Source organism: Falco cherrug, chromosome 8, assembly GCF_023634085.1.
Source record: "Falco cherrug isolate bFalChe1 chromosome 8, bFalChe1.pri, whole genome shotgun sequence".
Taxonomy (NCBI): domain Eukaryota; kingdom Metazoa; phylum Chordata; class Aves; order Falconiformes; family Falconidae; genus Falco; species Falco cherrug.
In genome coordinates, this window is record NC_073704.1 from 13,909,792 (window position 1) to 13,936,259 (window position 26,468).

Sequence of the window (26,468 nt, forward strand, 5' to 3'; positions counted from 1 at the left end):
GATTGAGATTCTTGTTTACATATGTGAAATCTGACACATGTCCATGGTATCTAAAAGGCTACTAACATATTTCTTAATTTTGAGTTCTCTGCCTTTTTTTTTTTTTCCACATTTTGTTTCCTGCACTGAATGAATTTAAGATTTACGTAAAATAATTCAAGTTGTTTTGGTATAGTGTTTATATTGGAGGCTTTCTTGTCATTTACTCTAGCATGATGAAGACTGAACTCTCTTGCTGTGGGACAGTGGGTCAGGAATGAGGTAGTGGTCAGCTGGTTGGAAAGAAATGTTGATTACTATCCAGAAAAGAGGAGAAAAAAGACCCGATGAGGTGGTTTGGTTTGGTTAGAATGCGCTGCTAGAGCACAGTAAGGGACGAGGGCTTCTTTTACACTTTGTAGATTTCTAGGACACGTTTGGTACAAGCTATGTGTAGACACAACAGATAAACAGATTTTGATTGAGATCTGTGGGCGCTTGGAAAATATTGCTAATTGTATGCTTTTTCAAAGGACTGTGATCTTATCGCTGTCATGACAGTTGTGCAGGGCTTCTATGAAAAGAAATGCGACTTTAAAAGCAAGTAGAATTAATTATACTTGAAAAGTCTCTTTTCCAATCTGCAGAGCACATTTGCAGTCATCTGCAGCTTGAAGGCCACGTTGCCCCCACACTTCAGCCTTCATCGCGCTGTGCTGATGACTGAACCGTAAGGTTTCCCCTCATGCTTCTGATCTCATCCTCAGTATCATTAAGATTCCTTAATGGAAAAGCAACTTCTGCAACAGATTGGTAATGAACATATTGAATCTATCACATCAAAGAAATAGTTGTAGGATGGCGTGAAGACTGCTTCTTTTTAAAGTGATCTGTAGATCTTTGAGTCCCTGTGTAATTTTACTGGCTTTGATCAGAGTCCATACAGCTGTAGTTGTTTTGAAGAATCAGATGTTATTGTTGTGCTGTGGAGGTTAAAGGGTTCTGTTTTCCTTACTTGCTGGAGACTAACATTGCTACTTACTTGGTGATATGGCAAGTTAAAAAAATACTAATATTTTGGTACCTATCAGCTGTAAGACCACTTGGCTTCTGATACATTGATACCAGAAATTCTGTGGGAACGAAGGTAATTATTTTTAAAACTGATCTTCATTATATAGAATAATTGTATGTTTCTCTAAAATGTTTTTATACAATGTGTATCTAAACTTAAACACACGCATATTTTCTAGAATTATTTACTACTTTGTGACAGATACACAGCTGTGAGTCATTTACATGAAGAGTAGCAGATTTCTAAAAATGGAATGAAAAGATATAATAGCAATATAGAGATCTTGTGGGAATTTGTGTGCAAATGTCCTTTATTATATGATCACCCCCATATAAATACATAGCATTGAAACAACATTTCAAAGCCTAAGGTTTCATACCAGAGTGTTTAAAGATTAGAAAGAAACAATGTCGTTGCTTGCACAGTTTTAAGGCCAACTCCTCGTGTGTGTTTGTGTTGTGATACTGCCTTTAATTATACAATCAAATTTTTCCCCATGGGATGCCTAGTTTTTCAGTAGGGCTAACACTCAGCGCCTTGTCTTGTGGCTGCCTTAAGATGTCTCATCATAATGATGATTGCTATGGTGTCGCGGGGAGCTCTGTGGCCATCATGGTGTAGCATCGTTGGTCTAGCAGTAGAGAGTAGTTTTCAGGACAGCTTTCAGGCGCTGTAAGGAGGAGAGTATCCTTCCTTCTCTTCATTTCCCATTCTATTCACTCCGTACCTTGTAATTTTAGTAGTAGTATCAGGAGCAACAATCTGCTGAATGGTGGAGTAGGAAATGTGAAAGCTCGGCATGAGTTCCTCATGGTTTGTCAGTTAGGCTGGAGTAATTTACCTTCACAGCACAGAATCTGGTGCTTGAACTGACACAGTAATGTCAGTAGTAGGGGATTAGTTGATGCTTTATCAGGGATGGCCACAGAGGGAAGATATATTGGGGTGGAGAGAGCTAAGAGGGGGTGGCTGTCTGTGGGTTTTACAGTATTTGCTAATGGGAAAGGAAGATAGAGGAATTAGCATCCTCTTTCTGGCTCCCAGGGAAGAGTTCTGTATGTTTACAGAGTCTTTTGCCATTGGCTGTTGTTACCTGGTTTGGTCTCAAGTTTTCTCTGACTTCTCAAAACTTTCTTTGCTAATAGGATAAATTCTAATTTTAAAGCAGAGAAACAGGAAACATATAAAAAAGGCTTTAAATTTTAACAGTTGAACTACAGGGTAATAAACAAAGCTTTTTCAAGCATAAGCACGAGTTGGAATACTTTTGCATTAATATTACAAGCTTATATCTATAGCAGAAAAGTTAATTTGAAGGAAGAATATTATTCCTCCTGATGCTGTTAGCACTGCCAGCTTTCTTCATTCTGTGTCAATCCTGTGGAAGGTTCGGAAGGCAGCAGTAGACAACCTCCATGTGTGGCAACATGGAAGCTTAATTTAAAAAAAAATAAAAATGAGCAAAGATATTGTATAAGTGCTTGGAAACTATTGTGGCAGTGATGCCTGAGAGAGAGAAATCTTGAATGTGGTAGAAGTGCCTGCAGGGAGTATCTGAAGTGCAGGGCTGGGTTCAGCCAGATGACTCACTTCTGAGTACTAGAAGCATTACCCTTCATAGTGTGCTCTGAAATACTTTCTCAATTATTTGTGTGTACCTTCAACAAAATTCTCTCTGTACACAGGAGCTGTTATGTTTGGGTTTTTGGAACCAGAAAACAAGCTCTTTATTGATGGTGAGGTCAGGACGCTTCTGGGAATGGTGGCTTGTTGTTTACCAGCTGCTCCCCAGCCAGAAGGAGGTCGTCTCATTTTTAATACGAGTCGAGCTTTGTTTCTTTTTCTTATTTAGGGGGAAAAATCAAGGGGAAAAAAAAAAGACTTATGCTATTTGCTCTGATATTTCTTTGTGATGGGATTGGTGGACTTCAGAAAAATACTGACTAGTATCAGAATTACTGGCAGAAATGTTTCAGGGTAGAAGTGTGTATGTGCTGAGTGCCTTCTGAATGGCATCCTCACAGTACTGCTTGAAGAGTGGGTAGTCCTGTGAGTGGTACTCTCCCTTTCCCATCCAAGTGGGATAAGAAGTTGGCTCTTACGGTGTTCCAGGCCTTACAACAGTTTCTGTTGGTTTTAATTTTTTTGTTTTGTCAGGTTTTGTTTTAGATCAGGGAGCCTAAGTGGAAGTTGGAAATAAAAACCTCACACATAAATAGCAGTGAAACAAGCAACTGCACTAACCTCTGCTTTCAGCAACAGTAACATAAACTTGAGGAAGCTTTGCTGATACTTAATGCATACAAGCGTAGGTGGAATTTGGCTCAGCCGTCAACTCCTCAGTCACTGGATTTTCTAGAGTCTGCAGCTAATTCTGCTCAGCATATGCTATTGATTTTTTTATGCTATACATTGGTTTGGGAATTAATATTCAGACACCAGTCTTCCCAGTCTGAAATTTGACACTGGTGTTTGACAGCTTGTTCATCGTTCAGTTTGCATTTGTCACTGAAGAAATGCCCAAATATTGGTAATGATCCCAGAAACTCAAATGCGGTGGTTGAATAGTAGTTACGTATGTTTAAAGTCAATTTGTACTATGACATGATGAAAAAATACTGAAGGTGTGGGGCAGCTGTCTTGGCATTTTGTGCATAAACTTCAAAACCAGAGTCCACTGGTTTGGGAATGGGGTTGTTAACCGTTTCAGACCAACAAAGTCTTCAGAAAATCTTTGTTTGTGCTCTGTGATGCATCTAGAACTACTGATAAGAAGTGAGATATCAAATAAATTTTCTTGTTCAATTTCCTGATCATAAGCATTCATGGGTTTTTTGGACAGGACTATGTTCATGGAAGAAAACATGCAATTTGCATAGGTGTGTGTTTTACATGCCTATTTAAAAAGTGCCTTGCTTGAAGGTTAGTAATTACTTTTATTGACCCACACTGATGTGCCCTCTGGTGAGTTAATTAAAATGCATCTCCAGTTAATACCAAGAGAAATACGGCTTGTGTGCTTATGTATATGTATAATAAAATATGCAGTATTTTACGTAAAAGTAGATAAAAGAGGAAATGTGAAACTCGAAAAGTGCCTGGAGAGGTCCTTTCAGGTTTTGGCTTTGCTAGCATTTCTCGTACAGGCATTTAAAAGGCAAGGCTGGTGAAATATATCCGAAGAAAGAGATGGATTGAAAACCTGAATTATTTAATAAGACTCTAGTTAAGCTTTGGAAGGTTTTAAAACTGGGTCAATAAGTGACATATCTTTTTTGTTCTATTTAAGAAAGTTTGATAATCTGACAACATCAGAAGTTATTAGTCATACAAAGCAGATAGATAGCAGATAGATGGCAGATAGAAACAATACTTTGTGGGGGTTTTGGGGCCATCTGGGCTTTTTGTTACAGTGTTTCGTGCATTTCTTTTTAGGTAGATTTACAAGTAAAAGACAGTAAGGTTGTCCTTGCTGGGAAATGACTGGCCATCATATGCAGCGTTTTACCCACTTGTATTGTTTTGAGCTGCATGTTACCACTCCATTGAGATGTTCAGTTGCCCTTATTAAGAAATTTGTATTTATTCTTAAAATAAATGTTGCTCAACAACCTGATAACAGTAACTCACCCTGTAGGACAGACTTTGCTTTTGGAATATTGACAACATTATTTTTAAATGTTTATAAGAATCAAAAATTGGTTCGAGATAAGCCAATCTAAGATTTAAGAAACAACTTTGCTTTAAAAAAACCTAAAACATTCTTTCCTGTTGAAAGCCAAGGGAGCGCTCTGAGGTTACCTGGCGGCTGCACGGCTACCCCCTAAATAGAAAGAGCCCCCAGAGGGGATGGTCTGTCAAGGAAGGAGAAAGCAATGGTCCTTTTTCTCTGCATGTTTTTCTACAGCTGATCGGCACAAAACGTTGTTATTTGGAGATTTTCTAGTGGCTCTGCAGCCTGCATAATGCCACCATTCACAAGCTTCTAAGGGGAGAAAGAGCAAGTGTGCCAGTGCAGCCAGACCTGCTAAATAACCAGTGTTGCTGATGCCCTTGCCCTGGGCCATGCTAGCAGTGGAAGAACAGCAAGATCCTGTTCCAGGGTAGAAGAGGCATGTTGTTAACCCTTTGTACAAAGAGCTAAAGTAGAGCAATCAGACTTGGGTTTCGGATAGCATTTGATAAACAGTGGTGATGGGAAGGTTGCCGATGGCTGCACTCTAGGTCTGTTATCAAAGAAAATAGAGCTGAGATTACAGCAAAAAGCTCAGCCCCTCAAAACCTCCATTTTCTTAGTATATGCTATGCACTATCTTGAACTGATGCAAAAGTCCGCCACATTTAATATCTATTTTAAAAGATAAGCCAATAAAATGTAAACTCCATTCACAAAAATATTAGTAATTTCCTTGCCAACAGTTATTCAGCTTCTTACACTTGTGTATTATTTCATATAACTTTGTATGATGTAAGTTTCCTTTATGATGTTTTTTAATATATATGTGTGTGTGTGTGTGTATGTTTTGAATTCAGCATTTAGAGGAGAATTGTAACGTGTTTCTTTTAATCTCCTTGCAAAGAAAGTCACAACACTTCTTCCTCAGTACAGTGCTCTGTGGCAATAGCTGCTTTTCTTGGTGAAACTTATTTTATCAGAATCAGTAGCGCTGGTATTTCTTTTGACTGAACAAATTTAAATGTGATGGTGTTGGGATTATCACAAGCTGCTTCTTATTTAAAGGATTTATCAGATATAAGCTGCATGTTATTTTTGGTGGGTGATTTTTCACATACTTCTATCACAGCTGAAACTCTCTGGTTATTTTCTTTTACCAGCTTTTTATTATTTCCTCTTAACATTATGCTTATGTAAAAGTGGAAGCTGTTGTCTTACAAATTTGCTTTCTCTTCTTATCTGGTTCTCTTGTGTCTGTCCACACTGGGAATTGGAATAAATTAATCATGTTTAATTTATCTTAAATGCAGTTCAAGTGAAGTAAATTTGTCAGTTTATTCAGCTAGTGTAGACTGGGATAAATTGTATTGCAGTCTCACCTAAAAGTTTACCCAATGTTTAAGCCTTGTGTGCATTTTATATTTTGTGGTTTTAGCATAGTTAGGGCTCATTACAGTCTTTTAAGGATACTTTTAGCAATATATAAGACAAGTTTAGACATGGTTCCCAAACTTGGTTTTGAAGCCAAAGTAAATGAGGCCTTGTAGTGCCACATTCCAGTGATTCTGACATCAGAGGAATATCTGCAGTAATAAATTTTTATAGTAAAGTCGCTGAATTTTTATATGGCTGCAAGAAGCAAGACTGGAGTCTGACATGGAGAAGGATTAAGCTAACCATTCAAGACACTAACAGATCTTTTTCGTGAAAACTTTTTCCCCCTGTGGGAAAAAAAGCAACAACCAAGATATATTTTGACAAAAATCAAATGTTAATTTAAAAAAAGGCTCAATAAAACTGGTTATTTAATCTTGTTTAGGTTTTTATTACTGTTTCAGGTTTCCTGATACTCTGCTGCAGGTTTCCTGATATTCTGCTGCAGTCTGTGGAGGTATCTCTGTCCTTTTTTAAATTAAGGAGTGAGAATTATGCTAAAAATTATCTTGAGCACTGAACAAATTAAAACCACAAAATATTTTTGAAATATTTGCACAAATCGACTTGTATCTAATGTATGTTGTAGATATTTGAATACAATAATCAGTTTTCATCATACTTGCAGCACTATTAGCAACCATTTTTGAGATTTTCATCGGGGAAAAGTAATAAAAAAACCCAACTTGTAAATGTTACAAACCTGACTCATACCGGGGAACTGGATTGTGGCACAGATAGCAGAGCAGGAGTGCATCGACTTGGCCTTGTGTGGCTGGGCTGAACTTTGCCAGCTAGATAGAACATTCACTTTCTGCTGTTGGTGCCTCTCTATGGTGGCAAAGAAAGGCTGGGAAGAGCTGCTGACACACGGGTGCTCAGCTGTGTTTGGGCCGATCCGCTCTTTTGACATCCCTAGGTTTTAATAAGAAAGTGTGCAATGTTTTACAACCCAGAGTACAATTTTTTTTCCTCATTTTTGTAATAACAATTACATGTTTTATATTGCTGATTCTTTCATATTTATAATTAAAGTCTTCATCTTGTTTTCTTTCAGATTCTTCTCATTCTTTTCATCGAGATGAGACTATAGTTATTGCCCTTGCATCTGTGTCTGTACTGGCTGTTTTGATTGCTGCTCTGTTCTTTGGATACAGGATGCTTGCAGGTAGGGTTTAACAATCCTATTTTATTTTTTTAAAGATTGTTCTTTTGACTGTTTCTCAAATTTATACTTATGTCTTCTGTTCTCCCCAGTCCCTATTATATGCTTGTACATAACACTCCCTTCTCTCCCCTCTGACACTTTATGGTGATAGCCCATTCATAACAGACCAGAGAGATTTATCATTTCTCCAAGCTGGCATTTTGGGACCCATTTTTCTTCCACAAATTCTCTGCTCAGCACAGCTTAATTGAGATTGTGGGCATGCTTTACAGTTATTGCCAGTGACATTCAATTATCAAAATAGTTGTGTAGCAGATAGCCTTAAGTTTGTAGCTATCAGCACCTTCACTGCTGATTTACTGACTCCAAAAAGATTTTACAGGGTTCCTTTTTACTTGCTATGTCCTTGCCTACCGTACGTATTTTTGCCGAGTCCCAGGTAAGTTGTATTGTGTTCACTGTAGCATGGCAAAAAAAGTAAACTGTCTGATTCCCTCCCCTTCCACAGGAGACCGTAAACAGGGTCTGCACAGTATGAACATGATGGAGGCAGCAGCATCAGAGCCCTCATTGGATCTGGATAATCTAAAGTTATTGGAGGTAAATGTTCAGCTCAGTCTCTTAATCTCCGTTTTTATTCAGTGTAACGCTTGTGGTCCTCTCACCTCCCAGGTATAGTTACAGAAATGAATGCGTCAGTGCTCCTGTAACGTTTCCTTCTAAATCATAGTTTAAAGAAGAAATTAAAAGAAAAAAAGGTTACCGCAGTTACATTTTGCCTGGTTTTGTTAGTAATATTGTTGGTATTATCTAGAACGTGTTCTACCTTGAGAAGAAAATACTGAACACTGGGAGGTAATGGGGGGAAATTGGGATGTGCTCTATTTCAGCATCGCATCAAAAGATCCATCTTTTTGCTTGACACTGATTGCTTTTAAGTACAATGTCACACCATAGTCATTTGAAATGCTTTAGTAACACTATTGGAATATAGAATTTACTGCAGATAGGGTAGTATGTTTCAGTAGTGGTGCATTTATGTAGGGTCATTCTTCACAGTGGGCTACTGTCTATCTCCATGGCAACTAGAGGCCAACCAGAACTTTCTACTCAGCTTGGTATTAGATACATCATCAGAAAACAGCAAAATGTTATGCTTTCAGTTGGTATGCTTGATAGAACTTACGGAAATTTTAAAAGCTTTTAGCCAGAAATAAATCAATAGAATGACTGAGAGAGATTCAGAGAGTGGTACTTTTTTTTGCCCGTTAGAAATCACACCTAGAGATGCAGACTGCAGACATGCAGCATGGTGTGGGTTAGTGGTCACAGCAGGCTAATCAGCAAAGAAGCTTGGGTGCCTTCTGCCAACAAAAAAGTACTTGAAGCAGAGTTTACAAGGGTGTTAATGATGCGTATTGTAGAAGTGTGCAAAGCCCCAGATGAAATTACTCATACTGATATGTGGTCTTGGAAAAAGCAGTGACTTTGTTGGTGGAGAGATCTGCTATGGGGTCTTCTGCCCTCTTCCATAAATCCCAAGGAGCTGACTCCTCACCCCCAGTCATGGGGTGCCGTGGAACAAATTGCCTTAACCCGTGTTTGCCTTTTGACATCTTGAGGTGGCGGGGAATACATTTTGAGTTAGTACCTTGAAGTGACTCGCTGCTGCTTTGCAATTCGCTGATATAGGAGGACTGAGAAACGGAAAGTCTATCTGTTAAAGGATACTTTATTGTTGCAAACTTTCCTTTTAGACAATTTTATCATCTTTAGAAACATTACTTTTGTAACCCTTCTGCTTCCCATTTCTCGTCCATTTGTAAGTATTTTAAAAGTGAAAAGGTACTGCTCTGTGAAATCCTTACACTTTCATGTCTAGGTCTTCCTGAAAATTATTTGATTTAAATAGATGTTTAAATTCTTATGTAGTTAGAAATTTTTGAGCTTTAGAAACTAGGACTCTTTCTGAAGGTGGTCCTACTTTTTGGTTTAGAGGAGAGATCACATCTTTCTTCAGTTGCCATGGAGATGGGAAAGGCTGTTCTGTGGACTTTGTAACATAGTGGGGGCTCAAATAAAGTTTCACAGGTAGTAAGGAATTAAGTATTCTTTTCGGTTAAAACCTGCGTACCTCTTTTGATACCTGTTTTGCACTACAAATGGATATATTGTTATTACTAACCTGAAAGGTACAGCTTATAAAGCTATCTTAGACCTAAGAACTTCAGCTTCGTGTCCGTGATCTCTGAAGTTAATTAAAATTTATCTCATAAGTTACAAATGTTTAGTAGGCAGAACTTTAATAAGAGAATTAGCAGCACAAAACACATAGATTTTATTGATTCTATGTATGAAACTGCCGAATAGATTATCATTTATTTACTGGGTATTCAGACTATAGATCAATTAATTAAGATCTAAACTGGCCTGTCCTGAGGTTTCCAGCTGCAAAATAGCTTTTATGATAGTATTCTAATTCTAGTTTTCAATACAAAATATTGACTATTCACTAATTTTGATAGTATAAGTCAGCACAAAAGTTGGCGTACAATGTGTAGAGTGAAACCTCGGATTTTGTCTTCATTTGTTATTTAGTGAACTAATTATTTACATTTTTTTGCAGTTGATTGGCCGGGGACGATATGGGGCGGTGTATAAAGGCTCCCTAGATGAGCGTCCAGTTGCTGTGAAAGTATTTTCTTTTGCTAATCGTCAGAACTTTGTCAATGAGAGGAACATTTACAGGATTCCACTGATGGAACATGACAACATTGCCCGCTTCATTGTGGGGGATGAGAGATTCACTGCAGATGGCCGTATGGAGTATTTATTGGTGATGGAATATTATCCCAATGTAAGTGCTTCAAAGAAATCAATTGGGTTGGTTTAGATTCCTAAGAATAGCCATATTAAAAAGGATGTACTTTAGCATTTGCCAGTGTTTTTCATTGCTTCTGCTTGCACAGCAATGTAAAAATAGTCCATATAAATTATGATTTTAATGAACCTTAGTGTGGTTTACTGTAATAGGCTTTAAGATTTCCCAGTGAGTGCTACCAAATGTAGTCTTACAAATTTCTAGCTGTAGTGTTTGATCTTGGTTGTGGTGCAGGTTTTTTAGTCAACTGTGCAACATTCAAGGACAGAATTTGAAGAGTTGTTGTACTTACAAAGGATTTAATAAATTTCAGACTTCTTGGTATGAAGGCATTATCTCTGTTACGGTAGTTATGACCTCACTAAGTAGCTGTAAATGTTGGGGTTTTTGTAATGGAACATAATAGATCCGATACTGTTGTCAACCTTTTTTGTGGTACTGTAAATCATGTTGGCTTTTTAGCCTATTATCTTCTTTAAAGCTTTCTGTGGCATACCGTATTTATTTTGCTGTACCATATATTGATGATGTAGGACAAGTCTTAAGAAGGCAGCTTTACTTTCCAGAACTGTATCTTCACACCTCCTTAACTAACTGGATTCTTGCATCCCTCAGATTCATTGAGTTCCTAATGTTCTCTGTGTGTGTGTACACATGCATAGAAACAAAAAAATGTTTTAAAAATACACAGCATAAATGTGACTTTCATGAAAAATCATATAGTTTAATATATATCAGGGTTATATATATGAAAAGGCAAAAAATTATATTTCATAATTTGGGTTTTCACTTGTATATGGGAAAGAACTTTAATTGTTCAGTTAAGTAATGTTTTTTAATGAGCTTTTTGGTCTCAAGTATGAACTCATACTATTATTTGCTTCAGTGTGTAAAGGTGATTGTTGAAGCCTGATTGGTGATGGGGACAGTAGGACTAAAGCTGCTTATTCAAGTAGCAAAAAGAAGCAGAACAGCAATAAACAGCAGTAATGATGGCCTGTCTTAGCGTGTTTTAGGCTCTATGTATATGCTTGTGTTGAAAATTAAATGTGTATGTCTATATAAACATCTAAATTATGCGTAAAATTTAAGGCAACATAAACACTTCACAAATACATGAAGAGTATCTTTACTGAAACTTTTAAGTGAGGACACACTTGGTCATGTTGGCTTTTAAGAGATGGTCATTTAAGAAGAGATTGCAGGAACTAGGAACAACCATAGAAAAAGCTCAGTCATGCCATACCAGATGGACAGTGGCGAGGCACGTCAGCTCTGGCCTGTTCTGGCAGAGTAGGCTGATTTTCAGCTAATTGAGTTAAGTGAAATCAAGCAAGTCTTCTGCTCCTGTGAGGGCATAGCGTAACTGCCTTAAAAGGTGATCTGGTTTTGCTGTTTTCTTGAATGAATGAATTTTCAGCTGAAATGTAATTTGATTGAAAATTGTCTTGTTGCTTATATAAACAGGATCTCTTAACTATCTGATTAAATGCACAGATGAGGTTTATGACATCGTATTATCAGAGTCTTTCTCAGTATGGTATTAAGAACAGCAAGATTAGACTAAAATCAATCCACTGGTGGTTTGGAAGTCATTGGAAAAAGTGCACAGCAGGTGTAATTAATGCACAGTGTGATCCTTAATTCAGAGAGCAGATGTTCTGCTGTATGTGGAGCTAACAGCAGAGAAGGAAGCCTGCTGTGGCAGCCCTCCTAAAAGGGAATTGCACTGTTCAAACTGAAGTCATAAATCTTATTTCAATAAGGAGTGGCCCACCGAAGTCGTGCAGGTGAAATGCTCCCCATCCAAAACATCATTCTCCCTCAAAATACTTTCCTCCTCAGAAATACGAACATGCAAACCGAAACATTTTCACACAGAAAATTGTTCTTGGTGTTGTCTTGGTGAAAGCGAGACAGATAGGTTTGACCCAAATTGTGTTGTTATCCAAACATGCCTTCTGACCAAAGGAAGTACGTAAGTAATAAAACGAAGGATATGTCTATTTATCAATCAGCATGCTGTTCTGATGGTATTCTGAGGTGTGGCAGGTGAATAAGCAGTGAGTAATTTGCAAGGATGACATAACAGGAAATAGGTAGCAGCCACAGATGTGCCCCCCCCCCCCCCCCCCAGTAGTCAGACATTCAGGTCTTTTTAGAACAACAGAAAAATTGTTGTAAAACACATACAGAATCTTGCGATTGTTAAAACAAAGCCATCATTTTTATCAAAAGTTATAATCAGAACAAATGTCCCCAGTTTAACATAACTCATGACTAACAAGAATAATCTTAATTACAAATATATATGTCTCTAAATCTTGTCGAAAGCTTTTCCTGGCTGTCATTTATATTGAACTTCACTGAAAACATAAAATCACAGCCCTCAGCTAGCTTAAAAAATAATTGATGGCTGGCAAGCTCTACAGCAGAAAGATCTTGAAGTGGGTTTGAGATCTTCACACACCGAATGTCAGTCACACCATGACAACAGTCCTGTGGCCTCCGTTAGAATGGGTTGGAATCTCAACCCACTAAACCAAGAAAATCCCTTACCACACCCAAAGCTGCTGGCATTTGAAGGCTAATAAGAGCCATATGTATTTCTTTAAAAGCTTTAAATGCTGAGAAAAAAATGTAAATTTCTGTAACTAATTTCTGGGTTGATTTCAAGTTCATATAACAGCATTTTAAACAATGAAAAAAATGCTTGTGTAAACCTGTATGACACTTGGTCTGTGTTTTCACCGAGGAGGTTATTTACTTAGGGGTTCCTTGTTCTGCAAGGCTAAGTCTGAAAAGCTGTAAGACTTTTGTAATTCTATTAAGGAGTGTCAAGAACTTGAGTTTAGTTTTAGCATTGGATTCATAAAATGTCTAATGCTTCGGTCACTTTAAATTCTGGTATCTGTGTGCCTCCATCTGAGCTGTGCATGTGTTACATACCTGAATGTCAACTCGAAATGGATTTGAATGGCGCATACCAGCTTTTTTTTTTTTTTTTTTTAAACCAAATATTACATAACTAATTCTGCAATGAAGTGGTTTTGGTTGCACCTATGAGAAGATATTACACATTGGTACCTCTTTAAGATTACAGATTTAAATAGGCAAAACCAGGGTAGTTTGTAGACATAAATGTATTGTAATATGTATGCACAGAGAACTGGATGACTTTGTTCTATATGCATGGGGATATAGTTTGTTTAAACAGAGTACATTGTCATTGGGACTATGTGCATAAAAACTGCCCAAACGTGTCATAGTTTTCAGGTTCTGGCTCTTGTTTCAGATAATGGCCTCAATTTCTACAGTATCTTAGTATCATCAATGACACCCTTCCTTCTGGTTTTCTTGGAGATTCCACCACAAATTACTAAAAATACCCCATTTTTCACATCTAACTTCTCTTTCAAAAAAAGGGGAACATGACATTCTTTTTTTCTGTTTCTTCGGTGCATGTGGCATTCTGAATTCTGAATTGCCTCTGCATTGGTTTTTTTTTGCTTTGATACCTAAATAGATTATAGCAGGGGAGATGCCAGCGAGAGATGTTGAATATTCTTCTGTAAGTGCTAATGGTTTAAAGGCCACTGTTTAGTAACCCAAGCTGTTAAATGTCTGCAGTTACCTTTCTTCTTCTGTTGTTCAACAAGACTTTTTCAGAAGCATAAATCAAATGTGTGCTTTGCTTTTGTTTTGTAATTAATATAATTATTCCTAAAGGCAATCCCTGTTATTTTGTGATAAATTTTCTGTTCTGCTACTTTAGATGAAACAAATGGCAGCACTTGAAATTAATGAAACTTTGGTCCAGTCTGGTGTTTTAAAACATCTGGGTAAACACAGTTGCAGGATTACACCTTTCAGGAGCAATGGGTAAAACTGACTGTCCTAAAGATTTTGAGTTGTTCAAGTGGGCAATGATTTTAATCCAGATTTATTTTATTTTTTTTAGGGTTCTTTGTGCAAATATTTGAGTCTCCACACCAGTGACTGGGTGAGCTCTTGTCGTCTGGCACACTCTATAACTAGGGGCTTGGCCTACCTGCACACGGAGCTACCTCGAGGAGGTAAGGCCAGGAGGGGATGCCAAGACGTTCAAGATACTCTTATTTCTATCAGGTAGTAGATTCCGGCTTTTCTTTTTTCTCCGTGACGGTACGGTGAGTAGGGAATGATGAATAGAAATAGAGATTACTCAGAACTTCTGCTGTGTTCTTCCCTTCTGAACAATCCCACGTCATGGGCTCCATCTATGACACTTGTATGAAAACATGGAGTGAGAGCCAGCACAGCCCCAGAAAAAGGGAGGAGGAGGAGGAGGAGGAAGCAGAGCAGCGCGGTGCTGCTGTATCATGGCAACAGATGACTGAAGACCTGAAGTGCTGGATGTCTGTCTAGCAGAGAGCAAACAGATGGGGTGTTCTGTTTGTTCTTGCAGTTCAGACACAAATCACCAAAGCAATTTCTAGTTTGTGTGAACTGTATACACAAAGAGAAATAATTAAATCCTCTAGCTCCGTTGTAGTTTGATTTATCATATCCCTTGATTTTTGTCTCAGGGTGTGGGCCCATCTTCGCTGCATGCAGACAGTACTGCTGGGCTTCCAGTGTTCTGTTAGAGCACCAGATGTGACAACCTACTGATTTATATCTTCTATCTCTGCTCATGTGCTTCAGCCAGCGTTGCAGCAGCTGAAATATCATGATTATAAAGCAGATATTCTGAGATCTGTGATGTATCAGGCTGCAGAATATGGCCTGGCGCTGAAGCATTAGCTTTTTGGCAGTAAATGAAAGGATGGTGTCATTAATTCTGATCTTAAGGTGCTAATGTTAAGATTAAAATTCCATACTGTGTATCCCAAACGTTAAGCATCAGCTCTAGCAAAGAATGACGACTGAAGATGCGGCTAGATGTGCCAGGCTGAAAATACCTAAATCAGTATTCCTGTGGGCCATTGAAACTGCAGCTATGATCTTAAGTTCATCATTTTGAAATGTGCAGACAGGTGTGTCCATTAGCAGCCAGAAAATGTGTAAACCTTCCATCATAAAGAAGAGAGAGCCATAGGCTGATCTATGAATGCTAGGAAGGAACTCATGGAATAGAATCAATTCCACAGTAAAGCCGGTTCTATACTGCTGGCTGCTTTACCAACAAAATAAATTTGCATATAAACTAGGAAAACTGAAGTTATTCTTTGGAAAAGATCAGAGCACTTGCAAGATGAACATGTTCAGACTCTCTGGAATAATATTGTCTATGTATCTTCTGAATAGGTGCCAGTTCCAATCGTAACATAAATAGTTGATGCTGTATTTGACACGGGACTGTGGATATGAGAGAGAGCATTTGGAATGGCTGTCAGGGCTGTGGCTGCAGGTCTGTGCTTAAGTACACAATGCCTCCCCTGCCAAAATAATGCCAAAATACCCTGGCAGGAAGCTTATTGGCAAACATTTAAACTGTATATAGCCTAGTATGTTGTATAGATACAGTGAAACTGAATGCCCGTCAGTTTTCTATAGATAGCATACTGTGGAGCTTATTATAAAGAAGCAAAAATGTTAGCTTTCTAAAAGAAAAGTTGATTTTCTGTTTGTAATAGCTGAGCAGACATGATGAGGTCCTCTCATTTTGCCAAACAGTAGAACTGCTCAAATAGTAACAAGCACTTCCATATGTCCAAACAGACCATTACAAACCTGCAATATCCCATCGTGACTTGAACAGTCGCAATGTACTGGTAAAGAATGACGGAACATGCGTAATTAGCGATTTTGGACTCTCCATGAAGTTAACTGGAAACAGACTGGTACGCCCAGGTGAGGAGGATAATGCCGCCATTAGCGAGGTAAGTACAAATGAAGATACACCAGTGTGTAAAGGAAGACTAATTAGTGTGGAAGTAACACAGAAATATTTGTGCCTGTTGTTATATGGTTAATGTGAAGGTGGTACAATTCCTGTGAGGGGGAATTGCGGCAATATGAGTGAGAAATAGCTGAAACCTTGGTAGGAAGAAACTGGTTTTATTCTCCAAAGACTAACCTAGCATTTTGAAAGGTGATAGATTGGCAGCCCTGGAGACTGAAGGTTTCTGTGTGATGTATGAGAATGTGCAGGGTAGGTTTGGTTGACGCGTTGTTGGCCGATGATGTGGTACAGATCCCTTCAGTCTTGTACTGCAAGTATTAACTGAAGTCCAAACATTCTCTGATGGGTTTGCTGTTAATTTTTCCGATACGGTGACGTAGCGCATTCTGCATCCTACAACCATTTCTCTGTGTGTCATCTGCAATTTTCTGGACTTTAAATGGATACAGCTGGGAGAATGAGTGCATGTAGAGAGACATGAACCAACTGAGAATATGAACAAAATAACAGGGGATGCCTGAAAGAGTAACTTATGGGAAAACATCAAAGAATAAAGATTGTTTAGGGAAGTGAAGACAGACAGAGGTCTTCAAATATGTAAACAGCTGCTGCAAAGAAAAGGAATAAACTGTTTGCGTTCATTGTGGATAGGACAGCAGGTAACAGGATTATGTTGTAGGAGGGAAAATATAAGTTAGTTATGAAGAAACCTTCCTAATCTGTAGAAGGCATCCAAGGTCTGGAACAGACTGCTGAGGAGGGCTATATAGAATTTGCATCATTTTATGAATTTAAGGAACAGATTGGGAAAAACATCTGCTAGGAGTGGGTTAGAATGGATTCTGGGCAGAAAGAAGAAACAAATTTCTTAAGCTTTCTTTTTTATGATGCTGTGATTCAGAGAGTGGGGGTTTTAGCTGTTGTTTCCTTTTTTGTATAAGCATAGATATACTGTCACCTGAATGTAGGCTACTAAAATACAGAAATACACTCTTAAAACAAAGCATGAAAGTCCCTAATACTTCTGTGTATTTGTTGTCTTTGTGCTTTTACAGAAAACCTTTACATTTCATTCAAAGAATGTGTTTCACAGTGCTTGTCACCTTCTCTTAGAAAGCATGTGCTACATTAACAATGCCTAGTGTCGAGGTCCTTTTATTAGATCTCCTCTTACTGAACAAAGAAACGGGGAAACCACTGTTTAAAATGCAGGGATACGGAATAGTCCTGGGACAAAATACTTACTGGGACATCACTACTTACAAGTAGTGATGGGTGATTGCTCTAATCAAACATATGTCCTAATGAAAATTAATAGATATCTTCCAAGACTGTTAATAACCTTTGAGGATGCAGGGGACAGCCTTGCTGACAGTCCAGGAATAAAGAGAACAGGTTCCTTGTCAGCAGCATCCTCTTCCATTATGATACATGCCTTGGTGTTTAACAGAGTAATTCCAGAAAAAAAAAAACATTTCTGCTATATCATATTGTATATGAGAACATTGAATAAGGGACAAAATTATTTTGTTTTGGTACATACAAAAAAGTGACAGAGCAGGGGAAGGGTTTTGTTATGACTAGGCTCCTGAATCTAGAAGCTGGGACTTGCATTTTCCTTAACTGTAGAAAATATCAAAGTAGGTTATTAAAAAAAATTAATCTCCATAATAAATTGAATTTGGAAATTGCTTTCTGACATGAAGGTTTCATTTTATGTTTCTCCAGGTTGGTACGATCCGCTATATGGCCCCAGAAGTGCTTGAAGGAGCAGTGAACTTGAGGGACTGTGAATCTGCGTTGAAACAAGTAGATATGTATGCGCTAGGTCTTATCTACTGGGAGATATTTATGAGATGTACAGACCTCTTCCCAGGTAAGTAAAAGAACTGAAAAAAATGTAGTAGTAGAAAGTGGTACCAGCAACCAAAGCTGCTCCCTAGCCATAGCTTTTTAAAGTGAAGAAGGGAAATAATTTTCTCCATTGTTTTTGCCATTAAGTCAGTGCCATCTAGCGTTCAAGACGATTGTTATCAATACAGTGTATCTGAGTGTGAAGCATGGTTCATGCTGAAAGACTTCAAATTACCTGTTTAAGCAGTTTGCAGGCCTTATGCAAAGTTTAATTTGAGCATTATTATTATCGTCCAGAGTTTACAAACACTGAGAGCTGGGATGATGGCAAAGGCAGTACTTTCAGTTCTTAGAACTGATAGAAGTGCCTGAAGTGTCTTTCAGACTTTCCTCGTGAGAGAATGAATGAGAAAGTGCTGTGGTTTAATTTAGCCTTTAGTCAAATCATGCTTTTATTTATGCTAGTGATGTTGAAAAATCAGGGGAATCCTCCATACCTGTAATATAAACCAAGAGGAAGTAGACTTCTAATTTTGTGTCACAACACCATCTTCTTCCCAAGATACAGCTTACAGAGTTATTCTGACATGCACCGTTCTCTCTGTAGTGAATGTACTGCACTTCATGTGCAGAGACTTGTAATCTTGCTGGGCTTCCTCCCAGATGAATATATTCAGTCAGCAGTGTTTCACAGAAATTAGGCGTCATCCTCAGGCTCTCAGACATTCGAATGTGCCACTCAACCAGCAAAAACTAAAGATGCTATCCTTTGAGAGGTTGCTGAAAAACAATTTATTTGCAGTTCAGCTTTTTTGGTGAAGTTAGATTTTTGAGGAAAGTAGAGAACATCTCAACAGACCAACTTCGATACTACCTTTCATCACCTGAAAGCCCTTGCTCTGCCTTTTAGTCTGTGATATTTTCTTTCTTCCCTTTGCTAACAGGGGAATCTGTGCCAGAGTACCAGATGGCTTTCCAGACAGAAGTCGGAAACCATCCCACTTTTGAAGATATGCAAGTCTTGGTGTCTAGAGAGAAGCAAAGACCAAAATTCCCAGAAGCGTGGAAGGAGAACAGCCTGGTGAGAGACAATTTTCAAAGAAACAATCTTTTCACCAGATACAGAGTGACCTCACTTCTTAAAAGCAATTTTTTAATACATTCTTTTTTTAAAAAAATTGTTAGTATTTAAGGTTTGGGAGCTGCTTCTGTCTGGACTTGTTAAATACTGAATTCATTTTTTGAAAAGCCATTTACATAAAAGTTAGATTTCTTTTAAGGAAAAGTACTGTGATTATTATTGGGTGTTGAAGTATGATATACAGAGGGTAACTTGTTATATTACTTGTTAGACAGTATCTGTACTATTGTGCATGAAAGTGCCCATATGTTCTCTGTGTGCATGAGAAACATAAAGGCATTTTCTGCCTTTTGACATCTATAAACTAATAACACCCTAAAACAGCTAGCAAAAATATAGATATACTCTTGCAAAACTTAAATCTATAAAATTGTAATAAGGTTTTTCTGCAGTTGTTGTATAGCTCTCAGAATTTGCAGAGGCTACAGCTTCTAGCAATCATTTCATTATAACTGCATTAGGAACTTTATATGGCTTCATTTGATCTGCAATTTTTATTTTCAAGACTATAAACATAGTAATGTTGTTTGTTGTTTTGAATTAGTATAGATATGGCTTAGAGCCTTTCTTGCTGCTGCAGGCCAACAAGTTACGGCAAGTCAGCTGAACTCTGGTAAGAGTCTGTGTGCTTGCTTTCATCTGCAGCAAGGGTGAGGTAATGCAAATCCCCTTAGTTTAGGGGGGGTTGTTTGTCTTTTTTTACAAGCAAAGTGAAATGCAGACAGTTACTGGGTTCCACCTGATACATGGTAACTTCTTTAAGCTAAAATAGCTCAATTGCAAGTATGATAATGATGTATTTGGCTGTTATTTTAAAAATACTTCTGGTTATTCCCTTACTGAAATTACACCCTTCAATCTTCAGAGACTTTGCTAGTTGATAAGTGTGTAGCTACTGTGCAGATAGCGGGGAGCCTAAGGCCTCATCTATGCTGGTACTTGTAAATATGTATGAAACCATTTTCAGAGAGGAACATAGCCTCCAGTATTAACACTGTTGTAAAACATGTTGTAACCGAGTTGAGAACTTTGTAGAGAGGTTTTTCACAGCCAGTCTGGGGTGGGGGGCAAGAAAAACCCTCAGCCAAACTGTATAGGAAATGAAGCAGCAACTGTTTTAACTGTAGCCATGTTGGCAAATGCAGTGTTGGAAGAACCAAGCTTGAGAGCTGTTTCTGAAGACAGTTATAACTAATACAGTTCAAGAAGGTTTGTTTTGTTTTGCAGACTACCATTTTAAATGTTAATTATGTTCTAACAAACTGATAGACTCGAGCAATATTAATGATCCCCATATTTAAACTGCCTAATGCAGTCTTCCTGTTGTCACTACTTTTTTTGCAAAAAGTCAGAATAATAATAATGATGGTAAGTCCAGCTCTGAGGATGAATCTACACCATTGCTTTAAGAGAAAAGAAGAATAAGTAAACAATCTGTAGTTCTCTCATGGATATCAAACAACCTACTCCACCCTGTGCCAGTCTAGGATAACATCTGAATGAGCGAGCACTCTAGGGGAGATACTGTAGAAAACTACGCTCCAGTTAACCTCAGCCCGGACCCAGGTCCTAATCTTCTGTGTCTAATGTATAGGATAAAAGACTTTTGTCCGTTATTTACAGCTATGCTGACATGTTGGGTTATAACACTTTGCTGCAAATGCATCCGTTAGAGAAGTTTTCCATTTTCATTGGAGAAATATAAATAAAAAGCAATGCTTTATTTTTTAGGTCACATAATTAAGGCACTCAAAAGATGTGGAGTCCTGTATTTATGATGACCTATGCAGTTTCAGCCTGCTTCTTGAACATATGTGTTATGATACAGAACTTAATTGGCAGTATTGTTTTTCACAGTATAAGTCAATAATCTGTGGAGATCATGTGCATAAAATAATTCAAGGGCTGTGAACTGAGTTGAGATGTTAGCAGCATTCTTGTTGCATTTGCCAAAGCCAAAGCAGGGCCCAAGCTTGACTTCAAAGGTCAGGACTGTATGATAGTAGTACCTATCCCTTCTATCTTTTTTTATGAGTGCTAGAACTTCTAAATAGTGCATTGTAGTATAGATCTCTTTGAACCTGAAATTAATAGACAACACATTACTGCAGTAAATGTGAAGCTCTAGAACTTCAGTTTTGTTAACTATCTATATACAGTCATCACTATGCTTCTTTCATGATCCTTAAAACATCAAAAGGAAAGGATCTGCTAGAAGAGAGGCAATGTTAAATTAAACACTGGTTAAATATACTGCTGGTGAAACCTGTAAGGGAGAGTCTTACAAAGGGGTAGGACAGGAGATGAGGAGTGTCCAATGACTTGGATATGTCTAAATTGTGACTAAATCAAGTCCTAGAAGCCGAATGAAGGCTTTTATTCTGGGAGAGAAAAGGGATCCATTACACTATGCTGTCATTGTCCCTGAGTGTGCTTCTAGACTCGTGTCCCTCAGCTAAGAGGGGTGTAATTGCTTATCCCCCCTTCGATCTGCTGTGGGAAGGGAGCTGCAGGGTTTGCTAGTGTGGGAGCTCATCCCCACCTGTGCAGCCGTAGCTGCATCACTGAGCAGCAGTGACTTGCCAGATGCAAGCAATGCCAGGAGCCTGCTCTGTGGGTGAGGAGCTCTTGGCTAGCATGCAGAGCTAGTCCTGTCTTTCCCTGCCAGGAGTGAGCAAGGCAGTTCTGGCACAGAGGCAGTCGGCAGGACCCGCTGAGTGCCTCAGTGCCCAGCTGGGACTGCGCACAGTCATTGGTGCTGGAGAAGTTAAAGCTGGGCTGTAGATGTGAGATGTTCTGGCAAACTGTATCCTTTCCATGGGCCACAGGCTGGCAACAGGGGCCACTAAATGTCTGCCTGGGTTTTGTACTCGGCCTGTAATGGAAGCAGAAGTGTTCGGTGCTTGTAATTTCAGTTGTCTCCTCTCCAGGTCTCTGACCATATGGCTGCACGTTTTAGAGGTCTTGAGCTCTAATCCTGACTGCACCATTCACCCCACAGTGTGGTCCTGGGAAAGTGTGTCTGTTTCTGCTTCTCCATCTGTAAAGCAAGAGCAGCGATAGTGCAGACAAATTCACTGATATTTAGGGGGCATGTGGATGTTACAGTAGCGAACAGAGGAAGAAAAGCATGATGAAATGAGCAAGGCTGTGTTATTTGCATACAGTGCAGGGAAGCAAGGCAGAGATCATTAGCTGAATTGTGAGGATAACAATGACAGCATTTCCAGAGTATCATCAATCCTTAGTGCACAGCTTTCATAAGGTAGGGAGAGCGAGCTGAGTATGCAGTCATCAGAAAGGGCTGGCTGAAGGTTGTATGGGCATTGGTGAATGTAGCTTTTCCTAAGTCGTCGTCTTCCCAGTTGGGGTGGGTGTGTGGGGTATGATAATTCTAGACCTGCACATTGCTGCTGTTAGGGTAAACTAGCTTTGAATGGAATTGTCTGTCTTCTGTTTCTCTTTCTCACCAGTTTGTGACTGTTTTCATGCATACAGAATGCCGTCATAAAATAGTAAATTAGAAGCACAATATAAAAGGAAAATAATTTAAGATAAAGGGGTGTTCTTTGTCTCCTGGCAGGCTGTGAGGTCACTTAAAGAAACGATTGAAGACTGTTGGGATCAAGATGCTGAAGCTCGACTAACAGCGCAGTGTGCTGAGGAGAGGATGGCAGAACTCATGATGATTTGGGAGAGAAATAAATCAGTTAGTCCAACGGTCAACCCGATGTCAACTGCCATGCAGAATGAGCGGTAAGAAGAGAAAACATTTGGGTTTACTCAGCAACCAATGCCCCATGCAGTGCTCAGCTCACTCCAGGAAGGAGGCTAGAGCACTCTGCTAGCTTCACGTTTCTGCACACGTGAAGTGGGTGTGTTACGTGAGCTAGTCTATATAGGTGTATTGCATGACATGATCCCTATTACCTGTGTTCTTAAGATCTCCTCTGTCCCCAGAATTCAGGCACTTTTTATGTAAACAGCTGTACTGCTCACAGAGGAGCCTTTTAAACTGAACATAGGCAAAGTGTCTAAACAGGCTTGCAAAGATACGAAGGGACTATGAATTGTCTTTAAGGACTCTTGCTAAATGATTCGTAAAACTTCTGCTAAAAACTGTGAATTTGCAGGCAACATGAGTTCAAGAAATCATTTAAGTCTCAAACCTGTAGCTTTTCAGCTGAAGAACCGCAGGGCCATCGTTTAAGTCATTGCTATTCTGACCCAAGGGAGAGAAGTGCTGCACATTCTCTGCTTATACATGATCCAGAGGGAGTGAGAATTTGCAGAACTGACATTAGTGCTTACTAATATACACTAGAGATCTGGATTTGAGAGAAGAGTAATGTTGCTGTATATGGCAGTGTTTATTGTCATGGAAAAAATTACGTTCAAATTGCAGAATACCTAAATCGTTAAAGTAATAGATTTTTCATGGTTTAGGACCTTGTGACTTTTTCTCAGCATCACTTTCTCCATCTTGTGTGTTGAATTCTTGTTGCCCTCCTTCAGTGTTGTTTTTCTGCAACCATACCAGTACCTTAGCAGTGAACTGGACAAACAGCATATTGGACAAATGGAAGAAAATTACTGTTATCCAACTTAGTTGTGTAAATAACAGCCATGACAAAATTGCTGTCCTAGTAAAACCAATTTTCTGGTACCCAGGATTTTTCAAGGAAGCTACTGAAAGATCTGAGTTTGTACTGTGTCTGTCCTTAGTTTATGCATGAAAAGAAATTGAAAGACATTCAGCTCTCTTAAATGAGAGGCTTTGTAATATGAGGTGATTTTTACATATATGATCTTAATATCACTTATTTTTTCTTAAAGGAATCTGTCACATCATAGGCGTGTATCAAAGATAAGGCCATATCCAGATTACTCTTCCTCTTCCTACATTGAAGATTCAATCCACCACACTGACAGCATCGTGAAGAACATTTCTTCCGAACACTCAATGTCCACTACACCATTGACTTCAGGGGAAAAGAACAGAAACTCCATTAACTACGAGCGGCAACAAGCACAAGCTCGCATCCCTAGTCCTGAGACAAGCGTCACCAGTTTGTCCACCAATACTACCACCACCAATACTACTGGCCTCACGCCTAGCACGGGCATGACCACCATATCCGAAATGCCTTATTCGGATGAAACAAACTTACATACTACAAATGTCGTGCAGCCGGGTGGGCCTACCCCTGTTTGTCTGCAGCTAACAGAGGAGGACTTGGAGACAAATAAATTGGATCCGAAAGAAGTGGATAAGAACCTGAAAGAAAGCTCTGATGAGAATCTGATGGAACATTCGCTTAAGCAATTCAGCGGGCCAGATCCACTCAGCAGCACTAGTTCCAGCTTGCTTTATCCACTGATAAAACTTGCAGTAGAGGTGACAGGACAACAGGACTTCACACAAGCTGGCAATGGTCAAGCATGTTTGATTCCAGATGTCCCATCTGCTCAGGTCTATCCTTTACCCAAGCAACAGAACCTTCCGAAGAGGCCTACAAGCCTCCCTCTAAACACCAAAAATTCAACAAAGGAGCCAAGGTTAAAATTTGGTGGCAAGCACAAGTCAAACTTGAAGCAAGTGGAAACGGGCATTGCCAAGATGAACACTATCAATGCTGCAGAACCTCATGTCGTGACAGTTACCATGAACGGAGTGGCTGGGAGAAGCCACAGCATAAACTCTCATGCTGGCACAACCCAGTACGCCAATGGCACGGTGCCATCTGGCCAGACAGCCAGTTCGGTAGCGCAGAGGGCCCAGGAGATGCTTCAGAACCAGTTCAGCGGAGAGGATAGTCGGCTGAATATTAATTCAAGCCCTGATGAGCATGAACCCTTGTTGAGGCGGGAGCAGCAGGTTGGCCATGATGAAGGTGTTCTGGACCGCCTGGTAGACAGGAGAGAGCGACCACTGGATAACGGCCGAACAAATGCCAATAACAACAACAGTAACCCCTGCCCAGCGCAAGACACAGCTGCAGTCAGTATCCAGAATGTAGTGAGAAATCCTGGGCAGACCCAGACTAGAAGAGCGCAGAGGCCTAATTCACTGGATCTGTCGGCTACAAATAGTTTGGATAGCAGTAGTATGCAGTGTAAGTGCCTGCAGGACTTGAACAGTTTCCCTGACACTTTTTTACTTAATAACTACGTGTGTCTGCTTGAATAGAAAATGCTTCTGTCTCTCCTGTCCTTCCTCGAAGCGTACTTACTAAATCCCATATAAATTTAATTTCTGTCAGCACAGTTTAAATCATCTTGATAAAGTTCTGTCTCCATCAACCCCAGCACGTTAGGTCACTATCTTCCTTCCACATACATGGAGTAAATCTGTCCCTTTATAACCTGTCTACTCTGACTCCAGGAAGGGAGTGATTTCTAATTTTCATTATTCCTTGCAAGGCACCTACCTTGGCAGCTGCAAAGCACATTGAAAAAGCTTCCTATGTCTTCCTTCAGGGGCACATTACACCTTCTTTTCCTTATTTCTGCTCATTCTCTTAAGAGTAGCTGGCTCTAAGCTGCATTAATTAAAATAATTTATTATAATAACTACTTATATGCTTCATTACTTGTAAAGCAACTGATTTTACTGTGTAGCTCAGCCTAGACAGAGGGTCAGGCATTTTCTACTTTGCTATCTGAGCTCCAACAATTTTAGCAATCCTTTGTCACCTTACCATGTACATATTAAAAATTAATCAAAGTAGTTAGAGAAGAAATTGATTTTATAGACTCCTTCAGAATAACTGCCTTTAAGAGTTTTACTGCCAAAGGGGTTGCAATGGGGCACTTTCCTTTTTACAGTAAGAAGGTAATTGTGTAGTTACAGTTAAATCAGGTACTTCCTCTGAGATTCACCTCGGGCCTGTTGGAGCTGTTGGAAGGTGTGCGTTTTTAAGAGTGCATTTTTAAGGAGAATATATTTCCAAAATGCACCGTAGTCTTTGAAAAGTGCTTGCAAACCTCTGACTGTGTTTAGACAGATGCTGGGATACTAGTGAAATAATCTGTGGTGCCAGGCATATTTGGAAAGAAAAGGTTTAGAAACAAAACAGAACAAATCTTTCAAGAAATGTAGTTGAATATTCAGCAGTAGAATGTTAAAGCCTTCCTTTTAAGTAGGAAACCCTAATTTTGTCTTAACATGTTGACTTGAGTTGAAATCTTATTGAGGTAAAGAAAAAAGATTATTGCAGTAACTTTCTTTAATTGAAGGTTAAATTAAAAGTAAGGGTTTGAAGGTTATATAAAGTTTTGTAACAGTCAGATTTCTGCTGCTGAAATTTTGTCATGATTAAAGTTGCTTTCGCCAGTTGTACAACCAAACATCCCAAATCCTGACTTAGGAT

The 26,468-nt window shown here is 39.0% G+C and overlaps 1 protein-coding gene across 4 annotated transcripts in view; it reads left to right on the plus strand.

Annotated features, from left to right (window-relative positions):
• The window catches only part of BMPR2 (bone morphogenetic protein receptor type 2), a 109,689-nt gene that overhangs the window by 75,124 nt on the left and 8,097 nt on the right, over window positions 1–26,468 (plus strand). For all 4 annotated transcript variants that reach the window (XM_027798743.2, XM_027798742.2, XM_055717962.1 and 1 more), the window contains exons 4-12: window positions 7,222–7,332; window positions 7,841–7,932; window positions 9,959–10,189; window positions 14,175–14,289; window positions 15,917–16,077; window positions 17,829–17,976; window positions 18,899–19,035; window positions 22,679–22,851; window positions 23,932–25,211. In XM_027798743.2, coding sequence (XP_027654544.1) covers window positions 7,222–7,332; window positions 7,841–7,932; window positions 9,959–10,189; window positions 14,175–14,289; window positions 15,917–16,077; window positions 17,829–17,976; window positions 18,899–19,035; window positions 22,679–22,851; window positions 23,932–25,211 — 2,448 coding nt within the window. The remainder of the gene's footprint in view (window positions 1–7,221; window positions 7,333–7,840; window positions 7,933–9,958; window positions 10,190–14,174; window positions 14,290–15,916; window positions 16,078–17,828; window positions 17,977–18,898; window positions 19,036–22,678; window positions 22,852–23,931; window positions 25,212–26,468) is intronic.